At 30.6% G+C, this 27549-nt stretch overlaps 1 protein-coding gene across 9 annotated transcripts in view; it reads right to left on the reverse strand.

Moving 5' to 3' along the window:
- LOC129940505 (sex determination protein fruitless-like) overlaps positions 1-27549 on the reverse strand; it is a 326270-nt gene that overhangs the window by 36222 nt on the left and 262499 nt on the right. For 6 of the 9 annotated variants that reach the window (XM_056048868.1, XM_056048866.1, XM_056048863.1 and 3 more), the window contains exons 2-6: positions 15665-15815; positions 14998-15198; positions 14179-14928; positions 1173-1241; positions 54-269 (exon numbers count right to left, since the gene is read on the reverse strand). In XM_056048868.1, the coding sequence (XP_055904843.1) occupies positions 54-269; positions 1173-1241; positions 14179-14928; positions 14998-15198; positions 15665-15815 (1387 nt within the window). The remainder of the gene's footprint in view (positions 1-53; positions 270-1172; positions 1242-14178; positions 14929-14997; positions 15199-15664; positions 15816-27549) is intronic. The other 3 variants (XM_056048869.1, XM_056048867.1, XM_056048865.1) reach the window with 1 other exon arrangement.

Here is a 27549-nt window from a genome sequence, read left to right on the forward strand (position 1 = left end):
AATAATTTAAAAATAGCGCAATAAATATTTCAACGAATACAAAATGAACTTACCGGCAACAATTCGGGGGGCAATGACGCATGGTGTTGCTGTTGTTGTTGCTGAGCATCTATTAGTTCTTGTTTAATACTTAGCGATTGACTGAGACCAACTCCTTGACTGCCTGATAAAGGGGAGTCACGGCGACCACCACCACCCGTCTCCTCTGATTCTGAATTGTTTCCTGTTTTTGGCGCGGGACTCGATTTGTAATTACTATGGGAGGATGCCTGAAAAAAAGGATTTTTGAATAATTTTCTTAAATTTTCTAATTTTATAGATAATTGCAAATAAATGTTTGTTTTAAATTTATTTATTTTTTTTGTGTGTGTTCATTTTCAAAAAATTTAGGTTTGGGTATTAATTTTAATTCAACTAAGCCTTTCGATTATAATTGCCATCAAAACTTTATAGGTAGGTATGGCACATTGTCATATTATAAAGATTAACATCGAGGAGTGGTTGGGGTAGTTTTTATCGCTAATTGTATGGAAATTTGTTTGAAATATAATTAGCAGATACTTTTTGATTTAATTGCAATTCATTAAATTGCTAAGGGTTGTATATAATTATAAATATTCCTTCTATATACATAAATGGTCTATGAGCTTGTAGTCGAAAGAGGTGTAATTAACAATCATAAATTAAAAGGTGTTTGATCTCTGCAATTAAATTGTGGGGATCGATATGGAAATTAAAGAAATAATAAAATGCAGTGTGTTGTTAAATTAAGTCAAGTTGGAAGTTAATGGGCATTTGTTTTAATTACTCAGAACATTTAAACCTCAACCTTCTTTTATAAGAAAATGCAATTTTGCTAAAGAAAAACAAAACTTATAGAAAACTTTGCCTTCCTTTTTGTACTTAAAGTTTTTTTTTTAATTCTGGTTATACGATTATTTTCTTCATTTTTAAAATCTCAATCAATTAAAAAAATAAATATTTAAATGTTGGGTTATTATGTTTTATTAAATTTACATTTCGCGAAATTTTATCAAAAAAAAAAAAATAAATAAATAAAAAAAAAAAAACAAACAGATTTTTAAATCCTTATTTAAATTTTCATTTAGAAAATAAAAAAAACAAAACGTTTAATACTTTTTAGGTAAAACATTTGTATATGTATAGATTACCTTAAGCAATGTTATAAAAAGCCTTGAAGCCTGCTGTAGTTCAGCTGGCACATCATCCGGTTTTGATGACTTAAAAAGGAAGAAAATAATAAAAAAAAAGAAGTTGTAGTATTTTGATGATTGATGATAGTAAGAAGTTATAGTATTTTGTTTAAATTAATAAAAAAATTAGAAAGAACTAAATTATAAAAATGAATATAAATAATGTATGTAGATGTATAGAATAAAAGTTGAATTTCAAGAATATATTTAGGAGAAGAAAATATGGTTTTGTTAAGTTTTTAATTGAACACCAAACTATTTTAGTAAAAAAATTATAAAACTTGTTTTTAAAATCCTTTAAGTGCCTTAGTAAAATAAATATTCTTTAATGGTTTAACCTGATTTTTTTGAAAAGAATAGTGTTTCTACTACTCGGAACAATGAATTTTGAAATTGTTTTAATTTTTTTGATAGATAAAGTTGAATTTTAAGTAATAATACCTGACTTTTAAAATCATAAATTTGCTTAAAAAATTATGCTGTTTTATATTTTTTGTTTGGTCAGATAACATTTCTATGAATTTAACAATTTTTATTTTGTGTTCGCTGCTAAGTAAGAATTTACTAGAACAGAAATGTTCTAATTGCTTTTAACTGAATTTTCAACATGTTTTTTTAAAAGATACTTCTCAGCTTATTGATACATTGAGTTGCACAATAATATTTATTTTGCAGCCCAAGTGGTAACATTTGCGGCTCTTTTATTCATTAGATTCAATTTTCTTCAGAGACAAAATAAACCATGTGAAAGAACATATTCTTGGAAGTTTTAAGTTTAGGTATTTTCCTCTGAAATACTTTTATTACTTTGATGTCTTCCTCCACCCCTGCATCAGTATTTTTATCAAGAAAGTGCAAAGTGAGTAAATCTACGTTTTCGCTTAGATAGATCGGGACTTATATCACGCCGGTAGTACGTGATATAAGTTTCCTTAGAATTGAAAAGAAATTTTAGGACAAGAGGAGCTGAAAATAGAATTATTGTACAAATTATTAAATTTAAACAACGTTTTTGGTGTTCTTTAATGTCCAAATAGTAGAACTTTAGAAGAACATAAGATTTTGGATGATTTGTTGAATAGCTTTGCATGCGTGGTAAAATAAAATAAAAACATTACACAACACATAGACATTTAAGGCAAGTGTACATTAGTAAGTTGGAAAGCAAGTGATGAAGCACGGGTTTTCTAGGTTCACTGCCGCTACTTTTAGTCTTTGTCCGCACTCCTTTTTCTATATTTAATAAGCGCAGACTCAAGGCGATAATACAACCCTTATTATGTACTCGTTGACACAGTGTGAACACTACGAAATGGAGATAGGGGTTGAAAGGAGATGTCGGTGCACATTGGTTCTGAATTCCTAAATATTGTAATGGCTGGGAAAGACAGAGTGTCCCAAGGCATTCCATATTCACGTAGTACGGCTTAAGAACGAATCTTTGTACTTCACAGTAAGATAAAATATTGATGGGCATTCCTAGAAGCGCGAATATTACGGTTTAAGGGAAGGAATGCAGCTGGCTGTTTCTCTAGAGCATCAATCGTTAAAATAACGGTAAAAGAGGGTGAGATAAGAAACATTTTAATTCAACCGAAGTAAATGATCTTATGATGGTAATATCACCAATCAATCTAAATGCCCTACGTTCAAATCACCAGTGGACCTATTGCTACAAAAGCTGTACTGTTGGTCATTAAGGACCTTTTGATCTTCGAGATATTTTTAAGCTGATAATTAATCAGCGTTTCCATGACCTTGGAAAGAAGGGACGTTAGTACAAACGGTCGAGTCGATAATTAGAGGGTAAGGAATATTCGCCTTTCTTGGGAATAGAATAGGCTAGACAAATGCAGTTTTCCATATGCTCGGAACTAGACCTAAAAAGTAGGACAGATGAAAAAGCTTACGTAGTGGTTTTGCTATGATTTCTGTATATTAAAATCTTTTAGGACTCTCGCCAAAGTACGAGTGCGAAAAAATATTGGTCCATAGAATCACTTACGCGCTCGATGACAGGCGCAGTCATAACACTCACTGGCTGCGTTGAATTGGCAGTGAACTGCCTAACTTATTGTCTTGAATTACTAAATGCCATACTAATTTCAATAGGGAATTAAAGTCTTTTGAATTAGAATAGTAAATCTGTAGGGATTATTGGGATACATTTTCACCCTTTTGAACGCACCACCAGTTAAGATAATAGCACAAATAATATTTCGCCCAAGTTGCGTGACACGAAGTCTTGAACCGTTACAAAATCGAGGGGCAGCTAATATCTCGTGCTGCTTCGTCTAATATATTTAAAAAAAAACAACATCGTTTTTTGGCGCTAGAATCACTATTTGGTAGAGAAATTGATCATCATGTACGTTATTTTGTAAGTTAAGGCAAAGACTTCCAATAAAATCTGAATTAATCAGTGTCACATAACCCTCGGCATCGGGTTTTAACCACCCATCTCCTTTTGTTATAGTGTTTTAGCATAGAGTCGTGTGTTAATGCTATTATAAAAAAACGTCAATGATAGCTCTTAAAACCAGGCAGCACCTAGTGATATGCTACAAAATAATGTTCATAGAAAAGGTTTATTGAATAACTGATTATAAGGGTAACCGGTGGATCTGCTCGAATGAGCTGTGGATGAGATAATTTACAAGGGTAAAAAGTAACTTAAGACACTATTTAGCCTGTTAACTACCTTTTCACAAAAAATCCTGTCATAATATTGCTCTGTTACGACGTGAAGGACGCACAAACAAGCAAAGAAACTGACTTTTTATTTATTTATTCATGTACTCGTTTGAAAAGTTTACTTATAGCATTATAACAAATTTACTAATTTATATTTTAAAACATTTCTATTAATATTAAAATCAATTGCAAAATCATATTCATTAAAATCCATACAAGCTCCTAGGATAAGACTATACTTAGCATAGCTAGTACTGTGGTTAGGAGCATTTAAAAAATCACAGTCACGAGGGCGCAAGTTTCTAGAAGGCGCATAAATATAAAAACATAGATAACAAAACTGGACAGTGAATATTAAAATTAAAGACATCAAAAGCAAAAAGTATTGAGTTTAATTTTCTTCTCTGAGCAAGAGATTTTAGATCAATTAAAATACACCTCGTCCCATAAAATGGAACATTTGAATAACCAAATATTTTTCGTAAGGCAAACTTTGTGAACCTTTTTTGAACTTTTTCTATACGACGAATGCTAGACGCGGTAAAGTTGCTCCATATAACAGTACAATTTTCTAAATGTGGTCGGCCGAGACTAGAATAAAGAGCTTTTAATGTATAGGGGTCTTCGAAATCTTTAGAATTTCGAAAAACAGACCCTAGCATAGAGTTTGCTTTTGAGATCGCATGGTGTATGTGATCTGAGAAATTAACTTTAGAATCGAAGATTACGTCTAGATTCTTATGGCTATCAAGTCTTGGTGAAATGTCGTTTTCAAGTTTATAATTATAATATTATGGACTGTGATTTCTAGAAAATGTCACAACGCTACATTTCTTATTGTTAAAATATAGCCCGTTGATAATTCATCATTTAATTAAAGTGTTTAAATCAATTAGAACTTTTTTTGCATCGTTAAGTGAATTAATGGAACTGAATATTTTCAAGTCGTCAGCAAATAGAAGACATTCAGAAAAAGAAAGATGTAATGGTAAGTCGTTAATATAAATGATAAAAAGAAGTGGTCTAAGGTAACTACCCTGAGGAACACCAGAACAATTTATAGTTTCCTTAGACAAGGCATTATCAATTTTCACCACCTACTTAATAACAATCTATTCTATTAATAACACTAGTGCAAATTTTTCAAAATGTTCATAGGCCACGACTTAAATATACATAAAGAAAAACTCTCCAAAAATGTCGTTATGGCCTGGCTATATAACTTCTCCTTAAAATTTAAATTTTTCAATATAATCAAATAAACTCGAAAATGTACTTCCTTTATAAATATAATTCTAAATTCTCTTAAAAGTCTGACCATTTTAACTTCACTATCAAAAATGCAAAGCTATGTTTTTAAACAAAAAGTTTAATGTCTATTAAATGTGAACAAAAGTTCCTATTAAATTTAAGTGTCCTATTATATTTAAGTCACGTTACTTTATTAAAACAAAATATTTATTCAAGTGCAAAATATACCAACTGCAAATAAAAAAACAAATCTTCAACACCCGTCATTCCTCGATTAAATAAGTTCATATTAGATAAGAAATGTTAGTATTCGAAAATTCAATAAAATTTATTTGGAACACGGATATTTTCACTCCCACTTTCAAAATGATAACAGGTGCATTATTATTTCATAATTGGAAATGAAAGTGAGAGTGAATTGAAAAATTGTTATATCATAATTTTGTTTGTATTTGTTGATTAACACAGCTGTTTTATTTATCTATATTAACCCACACAACAAAAATAGCGACTAATTCAAGTACGTACCTAACCTATGCAATTATTGAAAACGATAATCACTTAAAAAAATATTAATACCCAGGTACATGTATATCACTATGACTAACCTCATTGGGAACATGTGTACATACACATAATGCCCATAGATACATATGTCCGAACTAATTGACTGAATTAAATTGGCTATTTTATTGGTAAACCTCTTGCTGCTGTAATGCCGCTCAAAATTGATTTAAGCAATGATCTATTTGATTTAAATATTTTCCATATCAACACCTAAAAGGAAAATATTTGCTTTGGTGTCAGAGTTCAATAAATTGATAGGATAGGTACGAGTACATGCATAAATACATGATGCATCAGCATCGTATCGTACTGTAACGTATCGTATCGTATGTTATATTTATATTTTATATTATTATTGCTATTTGGTTTATTGTTGTTTTAATTGCAGTCGTCTGTCGGAGGAGGCATCGCATATATATGTACATTAGTACACACATTTGCAACATTATTGAAATCGATTTGTCTGCAATTATTTATTTGAATTGAAATGTTTGTTTCGATTACAATTAAGACAAACAAAAAAGAAGAAAAATAATACTTGGGTTTAAGATTTCATAACAATCTTCCGTTTTTAATTACCTAATTTTAATCTTGAATTATAAATTTGACGATTCTTGAATTCCATAATGAATCAAATTTTTGTACAAATTTAGACAAGGAGATTCGATGCACTGTCGAGCGACTTCTTCAATTGTGAGAAATTAAATTTAAAAACTATAGGCACAGTCTTCCAAAGGTCCGTGCAGTACTTGGATGCACAATGACAGTGGTGGTGCGTTTTTAAACATTGCGACTGAAGCGGAGAAGTGGTGCGTTTTTAAACATTGCGACTGAAGCGGAGAAGATGGTTTAGTGCTCAATTAGGGCAAGACCATTTAAACGCTGTCATCTTGGACGAGTATGTAAAGTCACCATTTATAAGACACTCATCACCACCGTTCTAATGGTGGTGATGCATGGATCTTAGAAAGCTATACAGCGACACTTATCTGGTCATAACAATAAAAATCCAACGACTTAGATAATATATGTCTTGTGAAGCAAGTAGAAATCAAAGCTCCAGCTTAGAAGGTTTTTGAATCCAATCCCGAGTGCGGGCACCGTAGAGGATGGCCGCTGCTCAGGTGGCTCACTCGGGTAAGAAACGACATAAATCGTGCAAAAATGTAGACAGCTATAGTCCGGTTAATAAAGGTTTTTACCTCAAAAAAACCAACAGTTTTGAATCTAGCACACTTACTAAGAGTTTTCTTTTGATGACCCAAAAAAAGTCACAAGAATCCAAATTGAGCTCTTGGGGCAGATAAGAGAAACATCGAGTTTGTTTCAGTTTTTCACGTTTATCTCAAAAATTATTTGTCGTGGCAAAAAATTTTGTTTTACAAAATTAAATCTCATTAAATTTTATACACTACATACTTATAGAGTTATTTTACAAAATAAAACAAGTTCAAACTAATTAATGTCATATTTCTTTAGGAAATAAGCTTTAATTTTGCAGGAGATAATTTTTTGATACGAGAAATAGTTTTTAAGATAAACCCGAAAAAATCGTATGTTTCTCTTCACTGCCGCTAGAGTTAATTTATAAACTATAAGAGATACGAAACAAATCGTTCAATCTTTTTTTTATAAAATTTAATGAGCTTTAATTTTGAAGAACAAAATTTTTTTATACGACAAATAGTTTTTGAGATAAGCGTGAAAAACTGAAAAAACTGCATGTTTCTCTTAACTGCCACTAGAGCTCACGTCGGATTCATGGGAACAAATTTTCGGTCAACGTTAGGAGCTACAAATACATGTTTTCCACATTCCAATTTTTTTTTACTAAAATTGAAGAAATAAACTTGGACAACTTCTGTCTCATGCAGCCAAATTTTACCGCCATTATTTTTGCGTACCAAATTCTTGAGCACAGTTATCAGCCGTCCTGGGAAAATCAAATGCGCCCACCTCGGAGCTACTATTTGAACACTTTTGACTTCTTTTTATGGGGAACAGTGAACGACTGAGCCCGAAATTATCAACGTGGTCTTAAAATTTTGGATTGACAAAATGTGCTACAATTTAAAGACGAACTTTGTGTTTACTAATTAATCAGAATGTTGACTCTTTGAAATAAAAACATAATACATGGACAAAATTCAACGTTTTTCATTTAATTTCATTTTTAAAAAAGAAGCTTGTATTTTTCCGACACATTCTTTTTGTTCTACAATTGTTTAATTTAAGAAAATAAAAGACAAAATGCCTGAACACATCCAACAATCACATAAATCGTGTGTTTGAAAGTGTTTATTTGGAAATGCTAGAAGGATCAAAATTTACTAATTAATCGGAATTAATACAAAGTTTATTGAATTAAAAGTTTACTTTTGCAACAATCAATTAGTTTCGGATAATTTTAGCTGATATAAGAAACCTTTTAATTTTTGTATATTTAAGTTGTTAAGCTTTTAACAATTAACTTAGAGTACTTATGACCATTTTCTAAACTCGTTTTCAAAATCAACTATCAACAACTTAATCTAATTTGAATAAAAAATATCCAACAGGAGTAATTTAGCGTTTCTACATTTTACCACAAAATTTGTTGGAATTTCAAACACAATAAATTTGATTTCTAATTACTTTAGGTAACATTTATACCAAGTCATTAATGACATAAAATCAATCAAACAAATTAATATTGCAGTGTAATTATTGAAAATTTTGTTTGTTTGTGGTATACATCTATTTTACATACTTATGTTTGATGTAAACATAGTTGCTCTAGAGTTGACAGATTTTAAATGCCCTCTTAAATAGCATCACCACTTTAAATTTCATCAAAATAAATCCCCCCTTTCAAAAATCACATTGAATTATTTTTTGGGGGAAACGTACAACTTGCGTTATAGCTTTTTACATAAAAATTAGCATAATAAATCGCTCAATTCAATATTCTCGACAAATGGCCACATCATCAAAGCTATCCTGAATATTGTTGGAGTAGGAATTTTAAAAGTATTATTATGTATATTGGTAATAATGAAGTGTGTTCGGACGCCATTAGTTGCCCTGTGGTATGAAAAGTTGACAGCAAAAATATCTCTTCTTTTTGGAAGGATGTTTAATTTGCTGTTTTAGAAAGAGAATAGCTTTTACTTAAACTAAGTTTTATGTAAATTTCACTTTTCTATATAATATTTATGGCAATGTATTAAATTCATTAAAAATACATTTACAATTGTCAATGAAACTCTTTAATTGCATGTGTGCTGTAATTTACTTAGGGAATCTTTTTGGATTCAAAAAAAAAATATAAATTATATTCAAAACTAAAATAAAGTTAACATCAAATTTCATGAGATGAAACAAAGATTTGTGATATGTTTGCTGATTTTTTTCAGTCGAATTTTGTATTTGAAAACTCAAATCCCAACATTTTCATAAACCACCAGCCAATAACATGTTTAGATCAAATCAAATAAACAGAAGAAGAAGTTTTAAAAGAACTTTCGTCTTTATATGACAATAAAATCATGACAGTTATGAAATTGCGACTATGTTCTTAAAATTCTGCAGATATGGTCTTTCTAAAACTCTTTTAAAATTAATTAATTTATCGTTCAATCATGGTCAGTTCTTAGATACTTGGAAAACTTCAGTCATTACTCCAATTCATAAAACAGACTTAACTACAGAAGGATTTCAAAGCTTCAAACTATTCCAAACATTTTAAAGCCATTGTCAAAAAAAGGATTTATGAAAATATTAAGCAAGGGATTTAAGACAGTCAACACTGGTTTGTGAGTAAACGATCAACTACAACTAACTTGTCCCTTTTGTCACAGGTATTGAACGGGGTAAGCAAGTTGATGTCATGTACACCGACTTTTCAAAGGTGTCTGATGCAACATGACGTGTTATTAAAAACAACTAGAACACCTTGGTTTTCATTCTCAATTATTGAATTGGTTAGATCAATATTTAACAGATCGTACACAGTTTGTGAAAATTGGATGTAAAACATGAAAAAGAATTTATAACTTTTCAGGGGTTCCACAAGGAAGCCATCTCGGGCCACTTTTGTTTGTTCTTTTTATAAACGACCTTCCCGACTGTGTCAAATTTTTCAATTCACTTTAAATATAAGGTTAATAATAAAACCCTTTCTGTTTTTAAGGATTTAGGTGTTGTTTTCGATAGGAAGTTAACTTTTAATAATCACTATGACTATATGATTTCGAAGTCTTATAAAATGCTGGGTTTTCTAATGAGAAATTCAAAGGAATTTACTGATCCGCATACTTTTAAAATGCTTTATATCTCATTGGTGAGATCATCGTTAGAATATGCTAGTTGCATTTGGTGCCCATTATATGCACTAAGCAGTAATAGAATAGAAGCTGTTCGCTAGATATGCTCTACGTTAATTGAACTGGGAAGATAATTATTAGGCCCTCCTTTAACCAGAGGCGCTTACTTTTGGGCTTGAAAACCCTTCAAATCAGAAGGAAACAGTGTTTTGCTCTTTCAGCCAGAGATGGTATATGTAAATATATAGATTGTTCTATGCTCCTTGCACTTTACCCAATTCACGTTTCTTCAAGATTAAATTTTTAATTTAATTTAATTTAAACCCTTGTTTAAAAATGAGAGCTACTATTTTAATATTAAAAAAAAACGAGTTTTAAACAAAAAAAAAGGATGTTTATTTCATTTTAAAGAAGAACGCAGGCTTATTGAAAACGAGTGTCGAAAACATCAGTAGTTTCTAATTCCCTTCATAATAAATCTTTGACTTCCAATGAATTCAAACGGTTTATTGGGCTTATTTACAAGGCCTCTGAATTAAAAATGGGACTTATTAATAAAGCTGTTCTTTCGATAAAAAAAAGTAATCATATTTATTCAACAAATAAACAAAACGTACGTTGTGTTGAGTGAGTTGAACTTTAAAACCATTCATACCTATGTCTGGGTTCTTGGAAACACCATAGGCTACCAGGCTACTACTATAAAAAGTTTCGATTTTTCAGATTACTAACCTTTTAAGGCATCTTACATTTTGTCCACTAGTTTCAAAGCTGTCGCTGTTTGTCTAAGATTCAAAAGTACGTTAGTTTTGCCAACTTTTTTATAAATTTTGTATCATTTTGAAAAATGTATGGTTCTAGTTTTAGTAATGAAAAATATTTTATTTATATCGAATGTCAAAAGTGACAGCTACCCAAATAGCGAGTTATACAAAGTGCGTTTTTTTGGTATTCCATATATAGTACAGTGAGAAATTGCCAACAAAACAATCCGCAGTAGACAGATTTTTGTTTTTAAAAATTGGTACAGCTGAAAGAAGATCTGTCAGAATAATAACAAAAAAAAAAAACACAAATGTTAAAATTAACTAAGCAAAAAAAAAACTTACTAAAACGAATAAAATGGACAATTTTCAATAAGAAATCGTAAGAAAACATCTGGAAATTGATATTCTATAAAAATAGTTCATTTAACAATTGCAGCTTTGACATAAAATAAAAATTTCAAGAAGGGGGTTTGTTCTTAGACTACAACATTAACAAGTGGTATTGAAGCGAGCTTGAAGCTCGATTTGACTCGATTCCGGGCGGGGATCGGAGTCGATTCAAAATTTGTGAAGAAAAACCTGTGTGTTGGAGTTGGTTTTACAGATAATGCATTATGGTCTGTTTATTTGACTGTTTGTGAACAAAAAAAATACTTTTGTTTTAATCAAATTATAAAAAAAAGGCACATGGAGAAGGTAACGTATTCTAATATGTTGCTGAACTATTCAATTCTTCATTGTTTAACACGAATCAAGAAACATCGAAGCACCATTTGCATTTTAGAAAGTGCTGTCAAACTTAATTATTTTTAAATCTTCTTGTGGGGTGGAAACTGCAAAAAGATTTATTTAATCTAAACTGAGATAAACCTTTAGTGAAAACATAGGAAAACTTAATTATCTTTTTTATTCTTGCAAAATAAGCCTAGTCAGTCCATTTTTATTAACAAAACTAAATAATATCAACAGTAACAGATTCATTTTTTCCCCAAGGGAAAACACATGGTTTCAAATGCACAACTATTTAACGAACACAGCCATCGAGATACAAATGCAATATCAATCGTACCAACATTTGAGAACGAAATCACATAAGATCTATTCGAGACTCGTATAAATGTCAAAAACCCATACCTAGTAAGTTCTACTATAACTTTTATCGCTAGTATTCATACTTCGGATATTGTTTTTGTTATTCGTGTAAAATCCTACTATACTATTGATACATTTTCCAACAAAACACGGGTACAATAATAATGCATGTTTCAAGTTTGAAAAAAATTAATCAGACCTTCAATCCAATTAAGAAACTACTTATTTGTTGGCAAAATATAACTTTATTTGATTTTTAACTTAAGGGTTATAGAACTTAACATAGCCTGCTTAACATTAAGTTTATCCTGTCTAACATTAAGTTAAATGTAGGTACATTAGAATACCAATCAACAATTATTTTTTAGGGGATTGAAATCGAAAGTGGAGACATCTAGCTATAGGGACCGAGCTAGATGGAGAAGTTAGTTGGGTGTGGCCCTAGTTCACACAGTACTGTAACGCCACCTTAAGTAAGTAACTATTTTAAAAGTAATTGATTTCAAGTTATAAGATTTCTTAGAACTCAAATTTAAGAAATAAATATTTTCTATCATTTTAAAAACTTAAGGAAAGTCAAGGACAAATGGTTATTAACAAAAAAATATCAGTTAAACAAATTTAAAAACTATATTCGTGTGGAATAAAAAAAAATTGTTTAAATTTTCCTGAATTATTCGTTTTCAAGTAAATTCTATCAAATATTGATTGTAAATGTAAATTTATACGACTTTGATGAAAGCTTTAATTAAACGAAAATATTGTTTCTGTTCAATTTACGCAAAAATATATATTATTGGATTGTTGAATATTGAATGAGTTTATAGAACAAGATGGGAAGAAGCCTACCAGCCTTTAGAGTACATTATGTATGTTGAAGTTGATATATTTTGTATTTGTTTTTTGTAATAAACAAAAAATCACAATCGATTTGAAATGGAAAATGCAATCAGAATACCCAAAACAATTTTTTTTTTGGAATTTTACATTTTTATGAAATTATTGGTTTTCGTCATCGTCATCATCACATTTATTATTTGTTTTAATTTACATCATGAAATTACAGAGATATGATGGTTTAATGTACATAAATCAAATATGAATATACAAATATTTTATAGGAAATTTAAACTCAAAAGAATTGATTGTTGTTTTCTTTTTTTGTTTAAAAAATTCATTGCCATTCATTTTCAGAGCATAAATAATGGAAATAAAATTGAAAGTCCTTTTTTTTGTGTTTACAAACACAACTTAATTGATTGTAATTAATATTTCAAAACTTGATGACATCAATATAAATTTAAATGAAAATCATTATTAAATTGTTTAAAAATTAACTTTGCTCTTTTCTGGTAATAATTCTCAACAACAAAGAATTTTTGTTTCGTATAAACTTATAGGATTTTCCAATAAAATGTTTTATTTTGAAAAATTCGTCATTTGGAAAACTCTCACTATAGAATCTGTCATATTTTGACATTTTACAAGTAACGACTACGTAATTACAGCAAATGAAACGATACATGCTCTGAAAACGCATACAATTGTCAAAATTTAACTACACAAACTTAAACTTTTGGGACAAGTTAGTGATGTAAAAAATGAAAGCTGTGGCTGTCGCTCAAAACCTTTTGTCTGAAACAATTTACCAATTTTATTGACACTCTCTGCTCTTTAAAATGAAAAAAGCATTTATTGATTCATTTTCTGATACTAAAATTAAGTTTCCTATTCAAAAGCCCTATCGACAAATATTTTATAATTAGGTTAATGTTTTTGTCCTTAAACGTGTTGATTTTTTAAAAGAATTTAAATCGAAGCTATTCACAATCTTGGTCCTTTTCCCAAAGCTTTAGTGTTTGTAAAGATAATAATTTCTAGGAAGAAAGAACTAAAACCGTTTCTGACATACAAATGTTTTTCCTCATTTTCACTTTTCTCTTTCTTAAAAAATATTGAATTTTTAACTTTTTAAACTTTCAATAATAGGAATGTTAAATTATTTTTTGAATAATTGTGATTTAATATCTTAAGGTTTCTGAATTTAAGAAAGTAATCTCTTTGCTTTACGGTTTTTTGAAGTCTTCTTCTTCTAGGAATGGCAGACATAAAGTGGCGTTACAATATTATTCCCAAGAATTTTCCTAACAAGAATTGCTTACGACATGGGAAATTAAAAATTCTGCCTTTAAAATTATGATCTAGAACATCAGGTAGCCTAACAGACAATCTAATAAAATATATGATTTTTGTTGTTATTGTGGATAAGATATAAAAAATTAAACTTACCTGAGAATCCTGAGTGTAATGCCTGTCCTGTACATTTGCGTTATGCGTCGAGGTTAACGAATTATCACAGTTGGATGAGTTCTTACGTCTTCTCTTATTACTACTAATATTATGATCTACTGGAGTCGTAGACATTTCTCTATCACGATCTCTATCTTTACTATAGTCTAGCTGCATTATTTCATCACGACTATCGGCCCTTTCGCGCTCCCTTTCATTGATGATTACACCACCTGCACTATTGCTGCCACTTCCTGGTATTATGGGTGTTATACTGCCACTTTCACCACCACCTCCTACTACTCCTCCTCCCACTCCTCCTCCTCCTCCTCCTCCTGCACCAATGACAGGTCCAACGCTAGGAGATCGTTCGCTTAAACATAAAGCCGAAGCTGTGGCCGATTGTAGGCTTGCATTTACAACATTATTATTTCCAACAATTGTTGTAGCACTGCTGCCGCCGCTACTTCCCTCACGATTATTACCACTACCACCGCCTCCACAACTTAAACTACTGCTACTGCGATGGTGTAATTCTCGTTCTCGATCTCGATCACGTTCGCGCTCTCGTTCACGTTCACGATCACATTCACGTTCTCGATCACGTTCTCGTTGTTCACGCTCACGTTCTCGTTCGCGTTCTCTTTCTCGTGATTCTCGATTATTAGAGGGCGATGTCGTGTCCGAATCTCTCATTCTGTCACAACTGGTTCGATAATTTAGATTTGTGTTATCTGTTAATCCTCGAACCTATAAAATTTATATTAACAAAAGTTCTTTATTTTTCTAAGGTCCGTATATTTATATAATGCGTCTTACCTGTAAGCTCTCAGCTGTTTTTAAAAAGGCAGGCAACGAACTTTGACCAACGTTCACCTCGCCTTTGTACATAAAATCGAGAAGTGATCTGATTTCTGAGTATCTGACATCTTTTAGAAAAATTATGGGATGTGGGTGGTGATTTTGCAGGAAAATTGTTTCGAAATATGGGCTGCATGCTGAAAGAATTGTCTGATGCGCCTAAAATTATAAAACAAAACATTATTTTATATTCTCATTTTCTTAATTCCTAATCAAACTCTTTTCAAGGATAAAATATAAAAACCCCTCGGTGTGGAAAAAAATATTATAATATTCAATTCAATGCAGGTGAAGAAATGTACAAACACAAAATAAGTAAAATAAACAACAGTGTAAGATTATGAGATGACAAATTTCTCTCACGTATTTAATTTTTACTGCAGCCTCTTTGGCGAGGAAAAGGTGTCGTTTTCTTGTACAGGATAAAACTACCAATGCCACGCAAAGTGAAAAAGAAAGATTTGTAATATGAAAACATAAAAAATGAATTGTCACACAATTCCATCTGTTTCCTTGCATATTGTGCTTTTTAGTTACGTGAGGCATTTAACTGCAATGTTGTTTTTTATAGTATAGTTTTAGGATATAAGAGGGATTTTGGATTTTTATTAAAACAATTTCATACCTTAACTGTTTCACCGTCACAAGCTAATGTGACATCACATAACGCCTCCCTCTGCAGTAGGGAGGTCAGCACACCAGTTAGATTAGACGGATGATTGTTCCAGCGTAGACAAAATTGCTGGTCCATAATAGCTCCTTGGTCAGTGTTGTACCTGTAAATGAGACAAAAACAAAGAACTATTTAATAAAAAGTCGATTTAAAAGTCAAATTAAGTGTTATGGATTATATATACCACTATACGTGCGAAATTTCAAGTGACAAATTGTTAAAATCGATATATCATCCATCAGCTTTGAACGGTTCGCTTTCAAAATGTGTCCTTTAATGTTTGCATTATGTAACTTAACCCTCAATCAATGATATTATGTTTACTTTACATCTATAATCACTTTGATATTAAACACTATGATCGGAATTATTAAAATTTACATATCGTACGCTATGTTTGTATGTTTGATATCGTTATATCGCTTTGCTATAAATGCTTTCCTGACTAGACATCAAACAAACAGTATAACATATAAACATTAAAGACATATGAATGTTTATGTACATAATATAAATATTCATATAACTAATTATCGATGGATATGTGATGAAGATGATGTTGACAAATGTTAACTTTAATAATTTCACGCTATGTTTTGATGAATAACTAATTCATATTCAATGTCGAACATTATGTATAAAATATTTGTGAGATAAACAGGAAATCGATAATGCATAAAATCAGAGCATGATTTTGGTGTAAAATTTTTATTTGTAAAACATTTTGAGCCATTTTGATTGAAGTTTGTTAGAAATCATTTAACTTTTCTTCGCATAAAAAGCAGTTAAAACATTTAAACAATGCAACTCACTGAAACCTTTATTCTCAAATCCGATTCTTGTAACGTGTCATGAGCATTGAATACGTAAAGGGTGATTTTGTTTTTTTTTTTTAATTATTTTAACATATTTATGTATTTTTATAACAATAACTATTGTAAATACCAACAATGGCCGCCCGAGTTTATTTAATCAACAATCTATTTATCAAGAAGTATTATCTTGGTAAGTTTGTATATATGTTTTTACAATATTATTCTTTAACTTGCGTTCACCTAAATAAAAGAATAAATACTTATAACAAGTTTAAGAAACGGTCCAGAAAGGGTATACATATGTATTTTCTATTAGAATAACTTTTTCCAGGGTCTACCACGATATCTAGAAATTAATTACCTAGAAAGTAAAAATCTCGAATATGAAAATCTCGAAAACAAAAATCTAGAATGGAAAAAATCTCGAAAACAAAAATCTAGAAAATAAAATCTCGAAATGCCAAAATCTAGAAAAAAAAATCTCGAATGCAAAAATCCAGAATGTTTGTTTGAATTTTTGAGGCAATGTAAACATTTTTTTTCTTGCTCAGAAAATAAAATATTGGGTAAATTGATGTATTTGTGTTTTATTGACTTTTAACTGTTAAAAATACAAAAAAAAATCTCGAATTTATATTTTTTTTTCGAGATTTTTTTCTAGATAGAGTCTTTCGAGATTTTTGTTACTTCTGGATTTTTGTGGATTCGAGATTTTAGCGTTATAGATAATTGTTTTTTATTTTCGAGATTTTCGACATTCGAGATTTTTGGCATTCTAGATTTCGCCATGATCCCCTTTTTCCACGTATGGACACCTATATATTGTATTACGTACGTACAACCTCTACAACTACTGCTTACGTGTCACTTCGTAACTAAAATCCAAAACGCAAAAGAGCCTGACTGTTTTTATGCTTGTTTTTTTTTTTTTTAACTTTAACGAAATAAATGAACTGAACGTTATAACTCCATGTTTGCGCCGGGAACTTGTAGGAAAAAAGGAATGTGATTGGATTGTAGTAAGCACCTTCTACCTACCAATAACATTCCTTTATTATCATCATAAACATGTCTTTATCTATTTATCTGCATAAAGCTGAGCACGCCAATGAACTATTTTTTTATCCGTTTTAGACACCTACCTAAATACACAACCAATTGGCGATCGCCCTAAAATTATTTAAACATACATGCTCTTCCTTTTTCTTTCTTATCTTCAGATAATTTATTTTCCATCCTGGTTCTTCTTATATGAAATTAAATTAAAGCTATCCAAAGGAAAAAGCTTTGAACGAACTAGTTGAATACACAAACAATTGTTTTCGTTAAGTATGCTTACAAGTATTTTTCATTTCCGGGATGAGTTGTCCTAAAATGAGTTGTGTCTTTGGGATGAATCGCGCGGTTTTTTTTTTTGACAAATCAAATGGCCTTTATATCTTTGAAGAAAAACTTATTTAAAAGGTATATTGTTAAACCTTATATGTGTACTTTTTTAAACATACTCTTTGAATAAAGGAACGGAAGTTCGTACGACCCAGTCGTGCATTTTATTTTTAATGGATTTAGATGTCCTTAATTCAAATCACGCTATACAAATTTTCTATTACGTCAGGTTTTTACAATATATTCCTTTAAAAATGTTAAAAACAATCCAAAACGGCATTTTTAAGGCTAAGGTAAAATTCAAAATATCTCTTCACAATAAGTTGTATGACGATTGTGCAAATTTCAAATCTTTATTTTCTAGATACAATTTAAATTATTTTAGTATCTCTCAAATTTTAAAAAGGAAGATTTGAAGTGCAAATGTATTGCTAGTAAGAAAACCTCGTCGACCAGTAAAATTTATCATGGATCCCTTATCGCGAGAACAACGCTTCCAAACTCTGAAAATTTATTTTGAAAAAAGTACTTTTCGTCAAGTTTAAATGGAACGTCATAAATATTTGACTATTCGTGAATAAGCAAAATTGGTGTTCAAGGATCAAAGACAACCCTCAAGCCATGATGAATCACCTTAATCTTACCTTAACAAATCATCATTAAAAATTGGTTGTTTGGTGTGGCTTACAGGCTGGCGGCATTATTGGTCCTTATTATTTCTCATATGAGGAATGGTAGACACTATCGTCCCATGCTGAATAAAAGTTTGCTTTTAAAAATGAGTAAGCTAAAATTCGACTACATTTTGTTCTCAAAAGATGGAAAAACTTATCATACAAAGTGCTTAACCATTTATTGCATTTACTAATTTGGTGGCGGCTTTATTTCCAGAAGTGGTCAAGGCTTAAATTTAAAGACCATAAACATATTAATTAAAAAAAAAAGTACGTCCCACAAATTTAAACATGACAGATCTATGTTAAAAATTCTTTAAAAGGTACTATTGTTGACATCTTTTCCTACACCTCAAAACAATGCACATTAGTTTACAATAAAACTCAATTTAAAGAAAAGCTAATTTTTCTTTAGCTGCATACAAGAATGTGTATTGCACTACAAAACCGTATTTTCCCTCAATCCACCAATATCTTCTAGTCAATCCTCCTCTTGTTTGTAACATATCAAACCTTTTCCGCCATTTTATAATAAGCTACATTTTCAATCAAAAAGAAAACCTAATTATTAAAATTTGCTAGTGAATCATGAAGACTTGAAGGCTATTGTCATGTCTTAATTTAATCATAATTAATAATTTACAATACTGCTTTAGGGTATAATTGGTTTGAAGGATCAGCATTAAGCTTTAGATTTGTCGTTTACGATATACATAGTTTATTTTGGTGCTTACGATAAATAAGTGGAAAGGATCGATATTAAGTGTATACGAAATATTTAAACAAAAATAATTCGTTCTTAAAATACCTCATTGTTCAAAAAAATCTTTTAAAGAAAACGAATTAAAAATTTGTGAACTGGTATTAAGTTTAAAGTTCATACGAGTTTCTAGAATCATTGTTTTGTAAGTTTATACAAATTTTTCTTTTAGGTAATACTATTTGTGAATAATTAAAATGAGTTACTAAACTAAAGATCTACTCATGTTTACATATTTACGTGTTTTAATACTTTAAAACTTTGAAAAATGCACACCAAAACTATCCGCTGGCAAAATAGAAGAATAAGAGCTATCCTGAATCCATCTATTAAACAATTTATAAGAATTGACTTTCGAAGTTGTAAAGGCTTAAACTATTGATATATTCTAATATGAACTTGCACCTGTGTTTTGTTTAGGCAGTAACTTTTACGACAATAAACTATAATATTAAAATTGAAAAACTGATTATCCTATTTTTGTAAATGTTGTCTTAAATTTACATAGAAACTCTTCTTTACTAGGATTATTCAAAGACTACCTGCAAGTGTATCTTTGAAAAGTTACATCTGAAATAGAAATTCTTTTTTTAAGTTCTTACGGTCCCCTTTGCTTAAATAAGGAATATTATTTGCATACTCTTGAAAATAAGAACAAAGATAAAAGAAGTTCAAAAGTTACAAAAAAGTTAAAAGTAGAAAACTGATTTAATTCAGATTTATTCGACAAATGTGCTGCATTTTTTTCGAAGTACATTTAGTTATTGTTTTGATCCAAGTATAGGGTGTTTCTTATTTTTATGATTTTCGATTTTCGATTTGACATTATTTTTCAATTCAAAATAGAAAGTCGTTTTCTAAATTTACGTAAACCAGTGGGGAAAATACTGGAGGTTAGTTTTCCTTAATAGTTTTTCACTGGTAACATAATGTGATTTAATGAGCATTTCTATGGTGTTTTTCTTTGAAATATTATTTTCGACAACAAGTTAACTTTCCAATTTTGAGTGCACAACTCCCTTCAATATCTTACCATATAGAAGCTTGAAGCAAGCTATTTAATAAGTTCGCAGTTTAGAAGGCTATAAAAAACTCTTTTATACCTTCCATCTACTAAACGGGTTATTAATACCCTTTACATGTTTAAAAACAGTTGGAACGTTAAGCTTTAAGGTTTTAATATAAAAAGTGAATGAGAAACAGAGCCCTTCACATTCTTGATGTGCGGCTGAAAAAAGAATTTCTAAGTAAACTAATGGGAATTCTTAGAAGTTTGAGTTTTACAGCAGAACTTTTTGAAGGGTGGACACAAAACTTATGTTTTTCAGCTAATATCTTATGATTTAGAAAATTATTAAATTAGAAATTTAAAAACTAAGATAAAAATAACATAAGGTATTTTATTTTTATATTATGCGCACACTCAAGAGGTTATGAAAACCCTCATAATAATTAGACATATTCCGAGTAATTAGGGGAGGACCGAAATTAGTTTTGAATGTCTGCCAATTGTAGTGGAAAATATTGAGCCTGGTAAAGCATCCCATATTCGTGTAGTTCGGCTAAAGAAATAATCCCTGTGGTTAACAATACGGCAAAAATTGGGTTCAAGGTTAAACAATAAACATATTCAAAAAATTATTTGTATCTCTAACTAAAGCAACTGTATACACTGCCCTTACTTCCCTATCAAAAATAAGACCACGAAATACCCTGTATAAAAGAAATCTCAGAACACCCATACATTCCCCATAGACATCTATCTTGAAGTAGTAAAATGTAAACTGATCATAATCTTAATCGCACACTAATCAAAAGATAAAAGTATCATTTAAGAAATAATTAAAACTAAACGATGAAGACGACCCTACATATTATTTGTTTGTTGTAGACAAGCAATGATTTCTGATCAGCAAGACTCAAAAGTAGATGAAAACATGCTGCCGCAAAGTGTTGCTGCTGCCGAAGAACCGAAGTGCCGCCACCGCCACTACCGCTATCGCTGCCACTTCACCGCAACACTGCGCTACTGCCGCCATTGCTGATTTACTCTCTATCTCTATCATCAACTTAGTTCGACTATAAATGTATCTATACATTATAAGCTACGACTATATACAAACTATGTACCTAATCATCCTTAGGAACATTTAAATCGCGTGACTGCAACTCATTGGTTATAAAATAATGTTGGGGAAGAAGACAAAGTTTTTCTTTTTATAAAAAGAATGTGACAGCAAGTGAGGCGTTAAATTGAATTTAATTGTGTGTTTATTTGCTGAATGAATATTGCTGGTTGAATTTCACAAGTTAGAAGTGAGAATGATTTGACCTAGTTGCGATTAAATTTGTTGTTTTTTTGTAAAGTACAAGTACTCGTTTATGTACCTACAAGTAGTACAGAAATAAAATGACTTTATAGGAGAGTTATTGGAATGATTTTTCGCTAGGATTTGATTAATTAAGCAAGTTTTTATTTTTGGCAGAAATTTAATTAGTAATTGAAAAGTTTTAAGAAAAAAAGTCATTGAAACTGAATATAAAAGAGGTTCATGATAATAAAAACAGAAGTTGGACCTAGTAAAAAGGAGTGTTTGAAAGTTCAAAAAACTTCCTTTTCTATAAAATAGATCAATTCTTATCTGTTACTTCAAATTAAGTAGTTCAAAATGTCTGCATCCGGTGTTAAATGACTTTGAATGTTCTTAAATTGCAGTAAAACAAGAGTAGGATTTAATAAACTTTAACTATGAATCTGAGCCTTTGGCTACGAAATAGGGAAATCATGATCTTTAAGCAAAAAATTACCTTTTTCCAAAACTGTTTTAACTCATAAAGTCTCCTTTTTATTGTCAAAGAGCTCTTGAAATAAAATAATCTTGATGAAAACTTAAAATACGGAATCTTCAACTTAACTAAATTAATTTTTTTAAGAAAACTTTTTAAAGAACTTTTAGTGATGGCTTCAGCACTCTTTGTAACGTTTTAAAAGTTTTAAGAATTGTTTGGTCATTGAAAAATTTCATCAGAACAATTTGTATTGCCTTAAAAAATGTAAAAACGGATCAATTGTTCCTTATAAGTTGTAACTTTCATATATTATGTATGTATAAAAGAAACAAGTATTATGATTTATTGAGTATGCGAGCGTTGAAAAACCCGTAAGCCCAAATTCCTATATGTAAGATCTAATCACACAGCTATGGTGAGCCAGTCCAAAAACACATCAAACAGGGACACGTTGAATAAGATCAATAATTTTTGTATCTTCTGATCTCTTAATGTGACAATTATCGTTTGTCTTATTCAAGAACGCAGACAGAAAGATCCTGTACGAAATTGGTGGTGATCTACTGGCTTGAGTTCTTGTGTTAAGTGAACTTTGAAAGCTATGAGACCAACATTACAAATTTGGTGTAATGTTGTTTGATGGAAGAAGAATTAACAAATCTGGGATTTTGTCAATACTAAACTGGACTAAAACCGTGTACACGTGGCGTGATGGTTAGATGTCTTGAGTTCAATTCCCGCCTGAGTCACCTAAAGTTTTTTCATTGTGTAATGTCTCTTGCGAGTAATTGACAAGTCCTCTAAGATTGATTTTTGTCATGAAAAGTGCTTTCTCAAACTATCCATTCGAATTCGGCGTAATAATTGGAGGAATGTAGGCCCATCCATCTTTTAAATTACCCGCACACACAGGAATGGTTAAGAATTGTAAGATACAAGACCCTGGGTTTTCTATGAGCTATTGTGCTTCTGAAACCCTTTCCAATAGCTCAAAATTTTGAATCAGTTTTAATTACATTAAGAAAGACGCACATTTTTCAAAATGTATGTAAAGGGTGATTTTTTAGTTACTACATTCTTGTCAAAACTGGTTTAGAGTACTGAAGCACGTTTCGGGTTTTGTTTTACTGTCAAACATCTTCGGTTTGGTTTATAATTTAGCCGTAAATTGTCTTAAAAACAAACAACACTTGCAAATTATTGAGTTTTATTTAAGCTCATATAATTGTTATCAGTGACGGAGCTCATTTTTGGTTCAATGGGTATGTAAATAAGCAGAATTGTCGATATTCGGTTGAACATCTGCCAGAAGCATTGCAAGAGCTACCAATGCATCCAGAAAAAGTCACAGTTTGGTGCGGTTTATGGGCTGGTGGCATCATTGGACCGTACTTCTTCAAAGATGATGCGAATCGTAACGTTACTGTGAATGGTATTTATTTATTCAATGGATATCCAACTTTTTTATGCCCAAAATGCAAGAACTTGAATGCATGACACGTGGTTTCAATAACAAGACGGTGCCACATGCTTGCGCAACAATGGACTTATTGAGAGGCGAGTTCGGTGAACATTTAATTTTACATTCGGGATCGGTCAATTGGCCGCCTAGATTGTGCGATTTAACGCCTTTGAACTATTTGGAGCTTCAATTCAATTGGCGCATTAGAAGCCAACATTCAAGCATTTATTCGCGAAGCTGAAATGTTCGAAAGAGTATGCCAAAATTGGACAAAGCGGATCGATCATTTTAAACGCAGTCAAGGTCACCGTACTATCGATTCAAATACTGATTTTGTGCATTTTTCTCAATTTTATGTGTTTTTTTTGAAAAAAATTTCTATAACTTTTAAAAAATCACCCTTTACTTGAATGAAACTGTTTAAAAGCATTTTTAAAGCGTGTATTGTTCCATTTTTTATATAAGAGTAGTTTTTCAATTATTAAAAGAAAACACCTGCGAAAGTGACAACTGAATGAAGATCAACTGTTTCTAGATTGTAGTTGGATTGTTTTTTAAGCTGTGTTTTTAAAGGTTGATATTTCAGCATTTATCATCTTACAAATATATAACGCTTGCAAATTGTTGACTTTAATTATTGAAACTAGTGCTCTGTTTTGTTCATTACGCGTTTTTTCCATTTTTTGGTCAGTTAAATCGAACTACTAAGGTTTGCACCAAATTTACATTGATGGACATTTAACCACCAACACTCTTAACTTAAGAGTGAACTGAGAAAAAAAGTGTAGGTAGATGAATCGATCAGTGTTAATGATGAATTGATTCAGCGCCGTTTGCATCAAATGGCCTCTGTTACTCAACTACGAGCTTAGGAAGCCTTTCAAAACATGGCTGCTGCAAAAATTGTAGTCGAACGACTTACCTACCATAACTTCGAATTTTTGAAAAGTTGGTCGAAGATTCACTTTTTTACCGGAGCTCATTTCTGGTTGAATGGATACGTAAATAAGTAAAAGAGCAGTATTTCGAGTAAAAAGCCTCCAGAAACATTGCAAGAGCTATCAATTTAATAGAAAAAGTCACTGACGATGCCCAGTACAATGTTACTATAAATGGTAAGCGCTAACGTGGAATGATAACAAACTTTTGTTTTGTTTACAATGGAAGATCTTGGCTAACAAGACTCAATAAAGATGATAGAACGCGAACTTGCCATCAATGACGTCAGTATCATCATTTTCCTTCCTGATAAACTCCATCTATGCTGACGACATGAAATTAATCAAAGTTCTCTGCTTCTTCCGAAGACTCTTTGCTTTTTCAAATATAAAAAAATGCACAATCTATGACCTTCTCCAGTAAACTTCGAAATTCATTTTCTCGAACCTATCATTTCCTTCATGTTTCTGTCTCTATTGTATTGTCTGTTATTGGTTTTTGTTAAATATGTGATAAGGAGCTAAATTTTCGATCTCATTTTAAGCAAATAATTGCAAAAGCGAATTTTTCTCTTGGCCTTATCAAACACTGGCCTAAGAAATTTAACGATATATACATTACATTACAATGTCCTTATGTATAACTTATATCAGGCCCATCCTTAAATATGCTATCCAGCTTTGATCACCTTTACATATATCTCACTTTTAAAGTATTGGAGCAGTACAAAGGAGAGTTCTTCGTTTTGCTTTGCTTGACTATGATCCCTTTATCCTATCCCCTTATGAAGACCTCTTAAAACTGTTAAGGCTGCAAATGCTCTCTCAACGTCGTCATATTGCCGATATTAGTATTCTCCCACCAACTTATCAATGGTATCCTAAACTCTCCAGTTTTATTAGAAATAAATGTTAAAAGGTGTATGTCAAAGAGGATGTCTTAAATAGTCGAAATAGTCTTAAAATATTAAACATTATTGATTTAAATAAAGACTTTATGCATTTTATAATCTTTAAGGGTTTTCTTGTTTAAATTTCCGATAAAAAAAGATTTTTTTTAAAGCCAATATCTCAATTTTTTTAAAAGATATATAACGCACAGGCATCTCTCTAAAAACCTTTTATTCCGACTCTATAGGCCTTGAAACGTCGAGAAATGTCAACATTATCAATTCGACAAATCGGATCGATTACAATAACTTCCTATGGGAAGTTTAAAGAAAAGATCATGTAGATACTTTCCTATTGAAAAACTTGAAGCTTTCTTTCAAATAAATTGTAGGGGCAAAGTATAAGTCTTAAATTTACTTTTGAACTCATTATGTAAATATTGTTTCTTCTCTTTTATATGCAAATAAGAAGTTGAAACATTGTACTATTTAAATTTTTTAAATACAACAATTTTTGCAGTCTATTTGTAAATTAATAGTTTATAGTCTCTTTGTAAATAAAGCTTAAAGAACAACTCAAGAAACTCACTTAAACAAGTCTTGTAAACTAAAGTTCTCATAATATACATAAATAATGTAAAGTTTCTTAGAAATTATGTCACACTGATTAAACAATAAATAAAAACCTAACCTACGCTAACTTAACATGCAGTATCTGAGCTAACAAAGCTTGCATTTTTCGTTTTCTTTCTTACGAAGCTCACTGATAAATTTATTCTACAGCTTGTTGGAATTTTTTTCAAAAACAGAAAAAAAGCAAAATAACTTATTAACTCATCTAATAAAAATAAAAATACTCGTATCGTATAATTGAGTAAACACACGGCAAGAATGAACAGTTCAATCACATTCCACATTATTCGCATGCATTAATAAACTGCACATTGACTGCAATATTGAAAGTGAAACTGATTGTGATTCTGATTCTCTTGTTGTTGTTTTAATGACCGTGTCACTCACTTCGTGAATAGCCTACGTCATTCTCACTTTAATACTCTAAAATAACAAGTTTTAATTTTCAACAACGCAACGCAACGATGACAAATTTTGCCTACATACTCGCGACATGCGCGCGCACATTATGACTCCTATGAAAGCTTTTTGATATAAAAATTAAAATTAGGTAATTGAAAAAAAAAAAACAATCGGGTACTCTTAATCAAATAAATAATGAAAATAATAATAATAATAAAATAAACATTGTATAACATGTGAGTGGTTTTAAATTTAGAATGTTCACACCTTTCCTCACACAGTTCTCTCGCTCTCATAGAATGATCGTTTTGTTCAGAGGAACGAACAGTGGACCGAAATCGCGTTTTGAGTGTCAAAATATTTATTTTTTTTTGCAAAAATGGGTAGGAGTATATCAGAAAATTAATAAAAGTTTTACCTCTAAAACTAACTAGTTCGATCAGCCTATAATCTAACTCAAAAACAGAGGATGCGACCTAAACTGCTTACTACCCTTCCCGTCTATCGAATCTTCTAAAACTTTAACAAAATATTGATAACAATGTGAGATACAAAATTTGAAGTCAATATCTTTCTTTGTTCTCTTAAAATTTGAGTCGAAAACCCTTTCTTATCATATTTTTTTGTTTTTGTAGGTTTTCGAGTTTTATTAAAAAGAGTTGTCAATTAATTTTTCATAAAAATTAACTAAAAGTTAGCAAGAATATTTTGCATATGAAAAAATAAGTTTGATTTTTAGGATTAAATAGGCTTTTTTAAATGTAAAAAGATCTGACCAATCAAAATTATTACATATGGAATGTTAATAAAGTATAAAAAAGCTTTTTTTTTTAGCCTGTGTTCACCGCCTGGATTGCAAATATCTTGAAACACGAAAATTTAGAAAAAAAATCTTGAATCTGAAAAATTACAATAAATAGATTAAATTTTGATCGATTTTATAATAATTAGACTTACAATATTTTTAAGAACAACGTTTACAAATCTTGCTAATTTGTTATTAAAATTCGATTTACGAAACAATCAACATATTGAAGAAAACTTTTAGTGAAGGCCTATAAAAGCGTGAGATTTAACACTGCTGGAC

The sequence above is a fragment of the Eupeodes corollae genome, chromosome 1, assembly GCF_945859685.1.
Source record: "Eupeodes corollae chromosome 1, idEupCoro1.1, whole genome shotgun sequence".
NCBI lineage: Eukaryota > Metazoa > Arthropoda > Insecta > Diptera > Syrphidae > Eupeodes > Eupeodes corollae.